Consider the following 13,842-nt stretch of genomic DNA (forward strand, 5'->3'; position numbering starts at 1 on the left):
TACTTTTAATAAAGGGAATTGATCAGTTTTTTATCATTCTGAATGATTAAGAAAGTCACTTTAATAACAAGATATACAAAGTCATCAGTGTAGTTAAAAATCTTTTAATTTATTTATACATATATTTATATATGTACACATTTACTTACCTATTCTTGTAAAGACAAGAAACACATTGTCAAATTTATTGTTAGTCATTGGTGGCACAGTTAAGACCCGAATTCTCCAGAGACACAGGAGGAACCAGTTAAGTAATAATCCATAAATGAATCCGTTCTTTTCCTTTGCCTCATTTAAAGCAAACTGACAGGAGACCAATGTTTCTCCTCATTCTGTTCCTCTCTCCAAAGGCTTTTCAATGAGAAGGCAAAGAAGAAGACTGATTATCACAGGATTGTGGTGAATACAACATAACGTACATCCCGTAAGTGTCTTATCTTCAAATGTTGCACTTGTTTTTGTCTCAACAAAAACTTGTTTTAAGGGAAGAAACACCCACAACCCTGACGCTTTCCTTAAAAAAAAAAAAAGATTCCCCTTCACCTTTACCAAACTATTGAAATAAGAGTGAAAACTGGATATCTGCTCCTCTGACATCTTCAAACAGCAGCAGAGAGATCACTGAACAATCGTATCAATGTTTTAGAGAAATAAGTAGCAGGACAAAGAAATACTCATCTCAGCTTCTGGGCTTCATTCCTCTGTTTGTGCTCTAATAGACGCGTCTGTCCACATTCCCTGGTGGGCAGAGCATGTGATGCCTCTGCTACCTTCAAATTCAAAGAGCTGTCCCATTTTTTCACAATTTCATCAATATCTAAAAAGATGTCTACCATAATAGTCCAGGATTGCTTGGAGTCATATGAAGCTCTCTGAATCGGTAAGTTAATAAAAAAGGACAGTTTTGCACCTTAAGGCCAATATAGTAGCAATTACGCTAAAATAACAAATATAAATCCCTTTTTGATGATAAAATGCTTGGATCATCATTGCTGCTTCAAACAACAGATCATGGATTTGGATGGAACCCTGTTAATTATCTTAAAAGTGTATACCCTTACATAGCTTGTAGTGGTTTTTGTCTTCCACAAGGTGTGTGTATACTCACCTTTTTTAACTCTGTTATACGTAACATCTACTTAATTGCGATTACAAATGATATGCACAGAGCTTACAGTCATAAACAAAAATAAAAAGCATATAATGTATATAGTCCAAACAATAAACCCCGCATAACAGTCCATTAGGCTTCAATATAGTCCTTTGTACTCCTTCATAGTGTTGTAAACGTTTTTATGAGTCTTTTTTTTAAGAAATGTACTGCCACTATTGGTGTGGAACGGTGAGTTGAGTATGTGCTGCATGCTGCCCTCTGGTGGCGAGATCCTGGGGCTGTGCTACAGGAAAGGATTGGTGGATGAACCCCCTGAAGGAAATGCCCCTGGAGCTCCCGCCTGAAATAAGATAAAAAAAAAACACAAATGTTATAAGAAAATTATTACTTACAATCAAGTGTTATGATTAACAAAGTTTTCATTGTAATTCGTCAGTTCAGTTGTTTTGTTATGTTGATAAAGTTGCTTTACACAGTCTCGTCCTTTCATTTTCTCCTTTAACATTCTTGAAAAAGTTGGGGAAACAAAAGATCATGCGCGCTCACCATGAAGGGGTTATTGGACATGCCAGGGCCAGCCATGGGCTGCCCAAAGGGCATCATGGAGGGCTTGTTCTGACTGTAGACTGGGAATGCAGGGCCTAGGGGGGACGGAGGCAGACGGATTTGAAACAGGTTGGTTGTGTTCTCTCCAGCAGTTCAGTTATGTGTAATGAGAATGTGTAATTTTTTGTATTTCATTGCAACTTTATCTATCAACATGGTATGAAGAGAAGACCATAGAGATAAACAGTCATTTTACAGTAATTTATATTGAGTAATAGTTATTATTTTCTATTTGAATGTAAAGAGGAGAAATCAAATTTAGGGAATCAAGCCCCAGTGTGTCAGCTTACATTCAGGTGTGAACAGGGCCTTCTGAGGTCAGATTTTTTCATTGTTTTATTTGTGCTTTGTACAGAGCAGAGCCCCAAGGCTTTCTACCCTAAATGCAAACTTGTATCACTGTGCAGTAACTGCCATTGAAAGGTCACACTTTAAATTTACTGCAGCCAGACTGAAAATCATTTCTCAGTGCAGAGGGTCATTGTCTAGATCTAAAAATGTTTATAAAATTCTTGCCGAGGGAGAAGCAGATGATCTTAAATCACTGACAGGTACTGCACAGGTGGAACATGGTATGAGAAAAGAGGGGTGTGGGAGGCCACTAACCATTAGACTGAGGATGGTAGGCCCCCGGTTGAGGGTAAGGGATGGGGACCTGGCCGGGGAATTGCTGCTGGAAGTTTCCACTGAAACTGGTCGGGAGGCAGTAGGAAGACGCATTCCCAAAGCCGGCGGGCATGCTCATAGAGCCAGTACCAAACGAGGCTACGAGACACACAGAGCATGTGTGTACAGTGAATGCATGCACATACACACACACCCACAAGATACACACAAGGGAGTACATTCTAAATACTAAAAAAATCACAAGGCAACATGTCAATGTAACTTAGTTACATTAAAGCAACAGAAATCTCTGAGAAATAAAACTTGTCTTGTAGAAAAAAAACTAATTTATGCACACCCACACACACACCCACCCACACACACACCTGCAGCTGGAGCTCTGCCATTGGTCTGGAAAGGGTTGGTGGCCATCTCCGGGGCAACAGCTGCAGCAACAAAGGGATTTGTGGATGGGATGGCTGGATGAAATAAAGGAGGAAGTAAGAAAATGAGTCTTGGAACTAAATGAGCAAATGTTTTCATTACATTCTGTATGCATCACGTTCGGAGTATTCATTATTACCACCTCCAAAGCCAGGCTGCAGCGTGGGTAACACAGGTGCATTCTGGGCTGGCGATGAACCAAGCACCGGTCCAAAAATGTTCCTGTAAAGACAAAACCCAGATTAAATGTTTTTACATCCTTGGTAAACGTGCAGTACTTTAATAAATGATTCACTGACACGTTTCAGTGGAATTTGCTGACTGGATTGGAGAATTTTAGTTGTAATTTACGTTCATGCACAAGTAATATGATCAAACACCATCTCGCCCTGTGAATGTTATTCAAAAACACTGTGCATTCAGTTAATCAAATCAATCTAGTGTCTGCACATTAGATGCAGAGGAACCTCATGTGGGAAATAAACTGTCTCTGATGAACTGTCTCTCACCCACTGCCTGAGGACACAGAGGAGCCGAGCTTGTTGTCTAACTCAGCCAGAGCAGCATAGCGGTCCTCTGAGCAACTCCCTGTGTGGGACTGAGTAGGGATGGCACTAGACACTGATGGGATTGGCACACCTCCGCCTATCGACAGTTAAAAAAAAAAAAAGGATACTCTATCAGAGCCGTAAACACAAACACAGGCACACTCAAATAATAAAAAGAGCAAATAACTGATGACTTAGAGAAAATGTATTTTGTAACATACTGTATTTGTCTAGATCCAAGGTTCCGAACTAAATGTCCACTGAGTGTCTCCCATCACAGTATTTCAGAATTTTTTTTTTTTCAAAGTGATTCAAGCTGAAAAGATGAAAGCAAAAACCTCTACATTTCTTAATTGCTCTTAAAACCTTTAAAATATCCATGGGAAATGTGCTCCAATCAACTTTTCAACAGTTATTTAGCTACAGCAGTATTGATGACCAGTACATGCTTGGAGTATCAGTACAGGGTTTCTCGGTACAGAGAGGTTGTTCCCCAGTGGACACTGTGGAAACAAAATGGATACGAAAAATACCACGCTGAAGGTGAGTGTGTGTGGAGAAGGTGGAGTGAAGACAATGGGAGGGAGGGGGTACCTGATGAAAAGGACTTTGAGGGGGGTGACGTGCTCAGATGGGATGGAATTTCAGTGTTTCCAAATGCATCAAAGTTGGCAAAGTTGGTGTCTGAATTACCCTGAGGTGCTGCAGCCACACACAAGGAAAAATTACCACAGGCAATGGATGTGGAAATAATAACAATGGCAGGACAACGCATGGGATGATGACAAACCAAAGAGCACATACTGCTAAATATTAATACTGATCTATATTAGTCTGGGACGTTTGAGAGAAATATTTTCTTACCTGACTGGCTTGGAAAATGTGCAAAGTTGGCAAAGTTTGTAGAGCTGGCATTTTGAGTGGGTGGAGCAGCGAAGATGTCTCCTCCCAGATCTGAGAGCAAGTCAAACTTCTTCTCCTGAGCGGCACTGTGAGCTTGCGAACGACTTAGCCCTGGAGACTGTGCGGCAATAGAAGTAGAAATAAAGGTTTCTGAACTCTTCTCCAACCAATTTCCCCCCAAAATATTAAAGGTGATATTAAATGGGCAGTTAAAAAAGGCTCATTGGGCACTCATGTTACCTGGCGCAGAGGTGTCTTGTTGAGCTGCAGGGTTTTGAGGGGTTTCACTTCTGGGGTGCTGCCAGTGCTGCTGGCCGAGGAGCCGGACACAGAGCCCTGGACGCTTGCTACTGCTCTTGCCTGGTCTGGAGGAACATACCTGGATGTTCAGGAAAGAGCATCGGCACAAATGTACAAACATAATTAGTCCAAAAAAAGATCACGCTTTTGTGACATGATCTCACTAGGGCGGCTTTCAGACATGAACTGAACTCAAGAACTTCTCTGCATTTTCTCGGTGGCGTTACGAGCCGACAGCAGTGTCAATGTGCTGTAAACAAAATCACATGATCTCCGCAGCAGAATTACTACGTTACTTCCTGGCTCTGCACCCAGCTGCACCTCGCCTGAAGAATGTAAAGGATTTGTTACTGTGAACGCGCCGGAGCAGAGCATTCTGCTGCATGAGTGAAATGCAAACCGCAGAAAAGTCTGGAGCATTGGGACAGGTCATGTCTGAAATCGGCTAAGGTGAATTAATTGCAAGATACACACTTTTTGGGTGTTTATATGGATTTAACTAATGCTAGTTTCAATCTGATCAAATTGTACCTTCCTTTAAAAATAGAAGTGTTTAAAAGTTGTGCTTTTTTCCCTCCAACACTGCTCTCACAGGAAAGTGACACGCGAGCATAAAGAGTCCCAATGAAGAGCACGCTATCAAACTGAAAACATATGGTTAACCAAGTCCATAACTGCTAAATGGTTTTTGGCAGATGTGACACTTCGCTCTCAGAACTCTTTCCCGCTGCATCAAAGCTAATCGTAACACGCCAACTCAACTGGATGAAAAGATTTGACCTGCAGACGTTTTGTGACGTTGTCTTTTTAGTACTGGTTAGGAATTTATTACCTTTCCAACTGAATTATTTAAAGCAATGTGCACCCAAGTAAAAATAGGACTTAAATAAACCATATAGCCAATAATACAATGTGTCTCCATAGTATGAAGAACTGGAATAAGTGCAGTCATGAATGCTGATCGTGATTTGTTAATTTAACATTGGGTTTTACTTTTGACAAAACTTATCTATCAAACAAACAAAAATATGTTACCATCTTTTCTTTTCGTATTTTTCCTGAAGGAACTCTTTTACTTTCTGTGGTTCTCGGAAATCTGGAACAACTGATGTCCTGTCGTCATAGAGGCCTAACCAGATGTGTTTACAGACCTACAGGGGGGCAAAGGAATGAGGAGAGTGGGTGGTAAGGAAGAGATTGGGGTGGGGGGTGGTAGAGAGAGGTGAGAGAAAGTGAAGGGGAAGGGGGGAGGGGATGACAAGAAATTGGAGAGAGAAAAAAGGGGAGAGAGGTATGCCAATAAAGTTGACTAAGCAGGACTGAAAAATGCCAAGATGCAAATTCTGAATAAAAGACAGACAGCTGTGAAAATAATGTTTCTCAAAGAGTCATTTCTTGGTAAAGGGTTCATGATACCTCATTGCTGTGTTTCTGTAGGAACTCAATTTCCTGCTGTGTGAATGTGGTCATAGAGATGGACTTCACTCTGTGTGGAGGATTCAGTCCTCGCCTGTAGGTAGAGGAGGCAAATGTTAGCTAAAAAACAAGAGAAGCAGGATGAAACACAGTGATCCTCATATGACACATTTTCTGTTCAGAGTGAATACATGTATAACAAATTCATGTTTGGGGCACAGCCATTGTCTGCTAATACGAGCATTTCACAGACATATCTGAAATATACAACAACCAACAGACACATTGAAAGTCACAAGTTTTTAGGAGGAATCTACATGTAACATATGTGAATTCATTTAATTCCACATAATCAAAATAAAAAGCATTTCTACAATTTGAGAAAATATAACACTAAAATGATTTAAACTGTTTCAACAAAAACTCACATTATAGGTCATGGAGGTTGGATTTATTAAGGGGCTGTTGTGTTACACTGAATTACTTCTGTTAGATGTACCTAATAAACTGATCGGGGAAAATGAAAACCAAATCTCTACAGATTAATCTTAACTTTTTGAACTTTTTTTAATTACAGTTGTTAAACACTATTGGGAATGTAGTGTTCAAAACATGGAGCTACAGAGTTGCACGATTGCAAACAACCAACAAGTGTTATTTCACCAGTTTATGGCAGATTGATTAAGTCAAAACTGCGGCTGAGAAAGAAAACCTCATCCTATCAGGGTTAGTGCCAGAACAGGATGTGGGCAACTAAGAAAAAAAGTTAAATAAAGTTCCATGGTCTGATGAGATCAACACACACCATCCTCTGGAGTAGAGGATAAAATGAATTTAGATCAGTAAAGAGAAATCCTGGAGGAAAACCTGCTGCAATCTGTAACAGGAAAAAGGCTGAAAATGTCCTGGAGTGACCAATGGAGAATTTGTGGTAGTGCTATTCACTGCAACTTGAGAGTTTTAACAGTTTTACAAAGGAGAATGAAGAAAAACTAGAGTGTCCAGATGTGTAAAGCTGATAAAGACTATGTAGAACTGTTACCAAATGTGCTTCTATTAATACAAACTTTAAGAAGGGGAATACTCATACTCAATCATGTTTAAATTATACTTATATGTGTGATGTTTAAGTGGCACATTTGTTGATCAGTGTCAAAAAGGCCCATTTAATGCACTGTGATCTAATGTGGCAAAACAATACAATAAGGAAAAAGGTCCAATGGGATATTAACACTTTCTTATAAGCACTGTTAGGGAATTCATAAGGTACAACTTGTGCAATAACGTCCGTTTCTTAAAACACGTTTAACATACTCATGGCAAGATCAGCAGAATCGTTACCGTCCATGTGATCAACTGAGTGGACGTGAGTCATGAGGATATTGCATCAATCAGATTCCTTGCCTAAATCCTGGTTATGATTTCACAACAATCAGCGTTTCTTAGGAAGAAGTGGTTTCATCAGACGGCAGCTACAGCATGAGCCACTGCTCCCGCCTCTGCCTCTCAACTACCACCACCAAACTAAAGATATAAAGTATTACAGAAAAAACGAGCTACACTGTAAATTAGGTTTGAAGTTTTCATTTAGAATCGTATATGTACTTGTACTATGTATGTATTGTGGCATGGAACTTGTGCTGGCGTAGTGAAACATCGAAACTCCCTCCTTTACATGGCTGATGGTGGAAGGATGGACTTTCAATTCTAAGGACCTTGCTCTGCTTGACATTCCTGCGATGACTGTGCGCTGGCAGAAGCGTTCCAAAGGGCCTTTGGGGTTTTAACTAGCTAAATAGTTGCAAATGCCCACCACCATCCCAGCCACATCACACACATGCAATTAGACATTCTTGTCTTCAATCGAAGCTCTGAAATGATAAAGATTTGGTTGAAAGCTAGTAGCATGGGGCCTTGTTAGGGGGTTTCTGATTACGGTGTCATTGCAGCCTCCTGTACATAGCGGATCAAAGACATTGAGAGGGATCTCACGAAATCGCCATTGCTGCGGACAAATGTAATCAGCCGTTCTCAGGGGCCCCACGCAATTTGCAACACCACTGCAGACTGGAAAATGACACCTTTGGCCCTGTGGGGGTCTGACAATCTTGTAGTTGCTGTTTGTGACCAGCCCAAGGCACACACAACGGTGCAATAGTCACGCTGTGTAAATACGCATCATGATATGCCACACCTCTCAGGTGGATCTGGTCAAACGAAGAAGTGCTCACTTGGACGAACAGAATCCCAGAGAAATCCACCTTTGAGTTCTTTAAAAAGTCTAAGATTTTTTTCCCCCTCAAATCAAAAGAGGAAAAACAATAGTGTTTAATTTATGTTTTAGTTCAATACACTTCCAAAGAATAGCCCCACCCTGCCACTGCTTATCTGGAGGTATGTGTGTTTGCGACATGCCTTTCCAGTTAGAGTTCAAACAGGAGGTCCCCCAGTGACATGTTGTTTTGAAACAAGGTGATCAAATATTTGACAGGACGGTATATGAAGCGGACCTCGACCACACAGGCAACAACACGACTGAGACCCACACTGACAGACGCTGTTACATTATATGGAAACCCTGAAAATAGGTGAGGAGAAAGGGGCTCGTGTGGGCTGACGGAGGGTTCGATGAGAGTAGAAGTGTATCTGTAGTCCCAGTGACCTCCAGCCCCATCATCAGAACACCATGAGGGGACATCTCCCTCAGTCACACACTGACTGGAGGCTGCTGTGGGGGCTCCACACCTCACTAGCACACTTCATGTTGGTTTTCCCTTCAATGTTTCACCCGTCTGTGGGACATCTTATCGCACCGAGGTCAAACCTGTAAACAAAGCGAACTGCTGACACCACGGAGCCCAGCCCAGCGGCCTGGGGCTGAACCGGCTGCCGGGTCTACCTGTCCCGACTCGAACGCTAGCTAACGAGCTAACGGTACCGCGGGGTCAGAAATGGACCGGGACACTTCCGCGAAGCGACCGCGGCGCCTTGTCGCTCCCCGGCGGACACGGCGAGCGACACATACGACACTTTACCCCCAGGTTGTAACTCACAGGATGCCGGAGCAGGTGGTGCAGACGAAGGAGCCCACCGTCATGTTGACATAGGTCGGGCCGCGCTGGTCGCAGTCGAAGCATTTCCTATTCGCGGGCAGGCTGGTCATCTCCCGGAGCATCTTCAGATGAGTCTCCTCCTGCTTTCGCTTCGCGCTCGTCGCCATGGCCGAACACAGCGGGCCGAGAACACCAGGGGGTCGGGAAAGTTTTGGTCGAGGTACCCGGGGAAGGGAGGGTGTCTTCTGGGCAGACTTGCCGCGGTGGTGACCAGACACCTTCTATCAGAGAGAGCTGACTGCTTCTTCTACACAGAGAAAGCGAGGAGCTGAGAAGCTACACAGCCTCCTGCGCCACCTCTTGGTCTGGAGTGATAGCTCGAATTTTGATTGGAAATATTAGACGTAAAAATGTTTTTTCTTTATCTGAAAACATTTGACTGATTATTTTGTGTCTTCATCCAATTTTACTTTCAATAAAACACCTCACACAACTAAAAACACTTCAATGTTATTTTAATTAAAAGGGCAAACAGCATATGCAGATATCTTCTTAAAAAACATAATAAAATATGATCTGTGTATACCAAGTCTTTTCAAAATAAAGCAAAACTATCTTCTTTTTGTGGATTTAAACATCTCACCATCTCTTTTTTCACACGTGATTCCACATTAGTGCATGTTTTAAAATTCTGGTCCCTGCCTTGGCATCCTTTGCAGAACAGGTGCTCATTGAATATCTAGTGATGAGACATCCCCCTGTCTCCAGTTTTGGCTCAGGGGAAGTCCTCCCTGACAGTGACCGCACTGTTCTCTTTCATTGCTGTCTGCCGCCTGCTCTGGCTTTTCAGGAAACTGCTGGATTCACTGAGGCTCTGCTCAGAGAACTACATTGTCGCAAACACTGCTGTTCAGACAAGATCAGATTATTGTATTGTCCGTGGAGGTAATTCTCCCATGGAGTGACATGAGTCTTGAAGTCAGTGTCTTGCAAGATGCTGGTTCTGGCTTCTTCTAACTGAGTGGAAACTAAAAGGGCACTTGGAAAAGCACATAATCCGACATAAGCGTAAACTGAAACAGTTGTGCTTTAAATTAAAACTGGTGCTGGATTTCCCTAAGCACAGGATTGTAGCATGGTTGTATTTTAGTATAGTATAAAAACGATTTGCGAACCGTCTGTAAACTTGGAAAATAATTCTTGGAGAGATCTGGACATGGAGATGAATGAAAAATGTCCTTCCTTTGTCGGTGGAGACAAGCGGCAGCATTCTTATGTTGTCTTTGGTCTCTTTCTGTTGCTTTTTGAAGATTCTGCAGCTTCCACAGGCTGGAGGAAGAGAGACAGAGCAACTATTCAGACAGGTCCACACACCAGATATAAAACCACTGAAAAGTTTGTCTGGAATATAAATTATGATTAATCCAAACATTGTAATAGTCATTTTAATTTATCAAATTTACTCATCAGTTTTCAAGTCTTGAATTAAAATATTATTTTAAACGATGATCATTATGGTCACCTTGTCCCTCTTTCTGGTAACTCTAAAGAAGTCCTCCATTTGGGTTTGCCTGCTACGTCCTGCTGCTGTTTCCTTTTTCCGTTCCTCTCGCTTGCTTTCCCGTGTCTGACGGAACTTTTCCATTCGACGACGCACCCTCTCCACCCTAAAAATATGAATACTTACTATTCATTCTAGTCTGTGACAGACAGAGAAGCATGAAAAAGTGAAAGCTGGGTTTGAGAAAAAAAACATGATGTGCACATACTTTACATGTTTGACTTGACAGAGAAACCCAACCAAGGCTTCCTCGTCTGGCTCCATCCAGACCAGTTCAGGAGCTACAGTCGCTGGTGCATCCAAAAATACTTTACGTGCTTCTTTGTACTTCCAGAAATGTGGAACAGGATGAGTCTGATGGGAAGCAGGTATCAGTATCTCTTTAGATCTTAATTTTTTTGGCAAAGCAATGCACAGAAAGAACAAGAAAGACCACTTAAAATCCATTGAGTACCTGTCTGTTGATATGCAAGACCACATTCTCAATGGTACGGTGCTTCTGGATCAGTGTCAGAGCTCTTCTAGGACCCAAACCGGTTATCTTGTCACAGTAGTCACAGCCCAACAAAATACAGAGGTCAACAAACTGCGGGGAAATAAGGAAAAGAAGGAAGGTCAAAGTACCCGTTTGTGTAGAGTGCTTCCAGGAGGTATGATGTTATATTCATCTCAAAGAATGTTTCAGTCTCACCTCTTCATGACTGATTTGGAGTTTTTCTAACAGCTTGGGTAAAGAATATTCAGTTACGTCACTGTAAAGAATTAGAAATGCAAAAATAGTGTTAAAAAAACAACCCAGTGCAACCTTCAATTCAGTTAAGAGATTAGATTTTTCTATCAAGAACTAAAAAGGCATGAAGGTAAAAATATTTACCAACCTAAATGTCTACAACGTGCACTGAAAAATTGCCAACATCAACGTGCAATGGACAGTTGCTACCTGTCCTTCTTGGCATTCAGCTGGCGAATTACAGTATTGGCTCCAAACGGCAGCGTGTCCATGTCCTCTGATGCCACCGCGTCCGCAGTCCCGTCTCTCACCAGCCGGGCGCACAGTGCCTCAGCGTCCCCTGGAGCCTGGAACCCATCAAAGAACAAGAGAGGGGTAAAAAATGAAAAGTGCAAGACAGAAAGGCAGAGACGAAAAGATAAACATGAATGAATATATACTGTATAGTCTATGTTTAACAGATAATACCTGGATGGACGGTACTCCAAGAAGCTTCAGGAGATGAAGACAATCATTGGTCTGGGCTGATGCTTCATTTAGCACAAAGGAGTCAAGATTTACTTAAAATAATATTTGCAGTTCACATGACATAACTCAGAACTGTAGGGAGGACTGTGACCAAGTTTAAAGAACTTTTATACCTTTTCCTGTGCAGTTGGGAAATTTCCAACCAGAGGCTTCAGCTCGCTTCTCAAGCTGCAGGAAAGACAGGAGCTTGGATCAGTTGGGTCACTCTAATCCATCTGCATCACTCTACAGGTGCCTCTGTAGAGTACTGAACTGTATAATCACTTCCTTCTTTTTGATACTTTCTTCTGACAACACTTTAAGGACGACCAGTTCAATTGGTCGTATGAGCACAGAGAACAATTAGGATAAATCTCTCTCGGACCAGTGACCGTCTCACACACACCAGGAGGATATGTTCAGTATTAGGTTGGGTTAAAAAAAATACAGTGTCACTTACAACAGGTTTCTTTTCCTCAGGAGGCTTTCCATCGAACACAAAGACTGGTTTAATGTCGTGCTCCAGGAAGGTGAGTGTGCGGAAGAATAGACCGGTCAGTGGGCTAGAGAGGAAATAACGTTTTTTTTTTTACATAGAATGAGCAGATAAGTGACAAAAGGACCTGACAGAAATCCCTGTAAATCATAAGAAAACTGTGAAACGTTATTTTCCTTGTTTATGCAAGAGAAGGCTGGATTCGAGTGTGTAGTGGAGTTGTGTTATATACCATTATTTGATAGCCTGTTTCTAATATTTACAACAGCACCACAGAAGCTTAAGAAGAGTGGATCATCCAGGAGCTCACCTTAGTGTTGGTGTCGCTGCACGAAACTGGTTCACCACAATCGAGGTATCCAGAGCGATTACTTTTCCTGTGGAGTGGAGCATATCATCAGCATTATAAGCACACACTTTTAATTAGGGATAAATGGCTTGTTAATGAAATCTATTCATGCTCATCGTGTCCACCTGAATGTTGACACTCAGGAACACTCCTCAAATAGATCTACACTCTGAAATACAGTTGCTTCTTTCAAACAGCTTGACCCCACTGTATTTCAGGGGGAAATATTAATATGTAGGTATCAGTCTAGTACATTAGTACAAAACTAAGGTCACAATGGTTCATTTACAAGGCAGCAGATAGTCAGTTCAAATGACTTGAGCTCTTGTATCTTCTTACAATGATTGTAGCGGCAGTATAAAGTGCTTTAATTGTATTATTTTAAAACCAGTGTCAAGAGTATGCATGCGGAGTGGATGTTTTCAAAGAGTTTAAATGTTTTAGATACTGTTTCATTATTGTTATTATTAATGAAGCTGATCGAGGCGATGTTATTTCCGTAGTTTTCCTCTTCTAAAGCTGATTATGATTTGTACGTAAAATCTTTCAAAAGTCACGTGTATCAAGTTATTAATTGAAGTAGAAGTAGGAAGAAACATACGCTAAATACAGCAACAAAATACATCAACACTATACTATTGTGCAGTTCTTAAATAAACAAGCTTTCACTACAGTAATGGCAACATGTTTCTGCTAAAACTACTCATACTAATAGTAATTTTACTTGAGTAGTGATACTTTTAATCAAGCTTGGTTTCAAGTAGCATAATTACCCTGAACATCAATGTTAGCTCCCGAAGCTATCAAGTGGCTGTATGCTAACGTTAGCAATTAGCCACAAGCACCGTTGAGCATAACAAAAACAAGCCGTGCGGATAAAACAAACACACAGGAAGCCAGTTACCTGTGTAGTCACTGATATCTTTGTGAGAAATGGCCCCAGGAGCATCGAGGCGGATCAAATCTGCCAGTTTCGTGATACCCATCGTGTCGCACCACTGTTTTCCCCTGTTAGCAACACTTCCGGTGGACGAAGATGTAAACAACGATCAGATGTAAGGTTTCATCAGTTGCATTCTCTGGATGATGTTTGTTTTATAAACGACTTCCTGTCGGAGATTCAACCACAACTATCTGCGATTAAAAAGGGGCTGGAGCAGCTTCCGTTGTTGCACATGAGCCAACACAACAGCAGGGGGCAGTGTTGTA

General features: G+C 41.6%; 2 protein-coding genes across 3 annotated transcripts; both read right to left on the reverse strand.

Moving 5' to 3' along the window:
- Window positions 1-88: 88 nt before the first annotated feature.
- Window positions 89-9,324, reverse strand: agfg1b (ArfGAP with FG repeats 1b). Of its 2 annotated transcripts, XM_035170310.1 has the most exons (12): window positions 8,991-9,324; window positions 5,938-6,031; window positions 5,557-5,672; window positions 4,462-4,600; window positions 4,183-4,339; window positions 3,913-4,020; window positions 3,280-3,415; window positions 2,913-2,992; window positions 2,713-2,805; window positions 2,327-2,485; window positions 1,661-1,755; window positions 89-1,454 (listed from the first exon to the last, which is right to left on the reverse strand). In XM_035170310.1, exons 1-12 carry the CDS (start codon window positions 9,155-9,157, stop codon window positions 1,398-1,400), a joined length of 1,401 nt encoding a protein of 466 aa, XP_035026201.1. In that variant the 5' UTR covers window positions 9,158-9,324; the 3' UTR covers window positions 89-1,397. The 2 variants fall into 2 exon arrangements, with proteins under 2 accessions (XP_035026201.1, XP_035026202.1); XM_035170311.2 differs by lacking the exon at window positions 3,913-4,020 and having other exon boundaries at window positions 8,991-9,322.
- A 164-nt stretch (window positions 9,325-9,488) lies between these two features.
- On the reverse strand, window positions 9,489-13,777 carry zgc:110269 (probable flap endonuclease 1 homolog). Its single transcript, XM_035170312.2, has 11 exons — window positions 13,538-13,777; window positions 12,595-12,661; window positions 12,249-12,351; window positions 11,923-11,977; window positions 11,750-11,811; window positions 11,492-11,628; window positions 11,243-11,303; window positions 11,006-11,137; window positions 10,760-10,905; window positions 10,513-10,657; window positions 9,489-10,319 (listed from the first exon to the last, which is right to left on the reverse strand). The coding sequence occupies exons 1-11, from the start codon at window positions 13,617-13,619 to the stop codon at window positions 10,263-10,265; spliced, it is 1,047 nt and encodes a 348-aa protein (XP_035026203.2). The 5' UTR covers window positions 13,620-13,777; the 3' UTR covers window positions 9,489-10,262.
- Between the last annotated feature and the right edge of the window lie 65 nt (window positions 13,778-13,842).

The sequence above is a fragment of the Hippoglossus stenolepis genome, chromosome 11 (genome assembly GCF_022539355.2).
Source record: "Hippoglossus stenolepis isolate QCI-W04-F060 chromosome 11, HSTE1.2, whole genome shotgun sequence".
Lineage (NCBI taxonomy): Eukaryota > Metazoa > Chordata > Actinopteri > Pleuronectiformes > Pleuronectidae > Hippoglossus > Hippoglossus stenolepis.

Excerpts from the sequence above, each read along its gene's own strand:
- agfg1b (XM_035170310.1), bottom strand. The coding sequence starts at position 9,157 with ATGGCGACGAGCGCGAAGCGAAAGCAGGAGGAGACTCATCTGAAGATG. Across the intron at positions 3,416-3,912 it reads CTCAAAGTCCTTTTCATCAG|GCGGAGGTGTGCCAATCCCA; the intron begins GTACCCCCTCCC and ends AACTGTCGATAG. Across the intron at positions 2,486-2,712 it reads TGGCAGAGCTCCAGCTGCAG|CCTCGTTTGGTACTGGCTCT; the intron begins GTGTGTGTGTGG and ends TGTGTCTCGTAG.
- zgc:110269 (XM_035170312.2), bottom strand. The coding sequence starts at position 13,619 with ATGGGTATCACGAAACTGGCAGATTTGATCCGCCTCGATGCTCCTGGG. Across the intron at positions 11,304-11,491 it reads CTGAATGCCAAGAAGGACAG|TGACGTAACTGAATATTCTT; the intron begins GTAGCAACTGTC and ends AATTCTTTACAG. Across the intron at positions 10,658-10,759 it reads TGTCAAGTCAAACATGTAAA|GGTGGAGAGGGTGCGTCGTC; the intron begins GTATGTGCACAT and ends TCATATTTTTAG.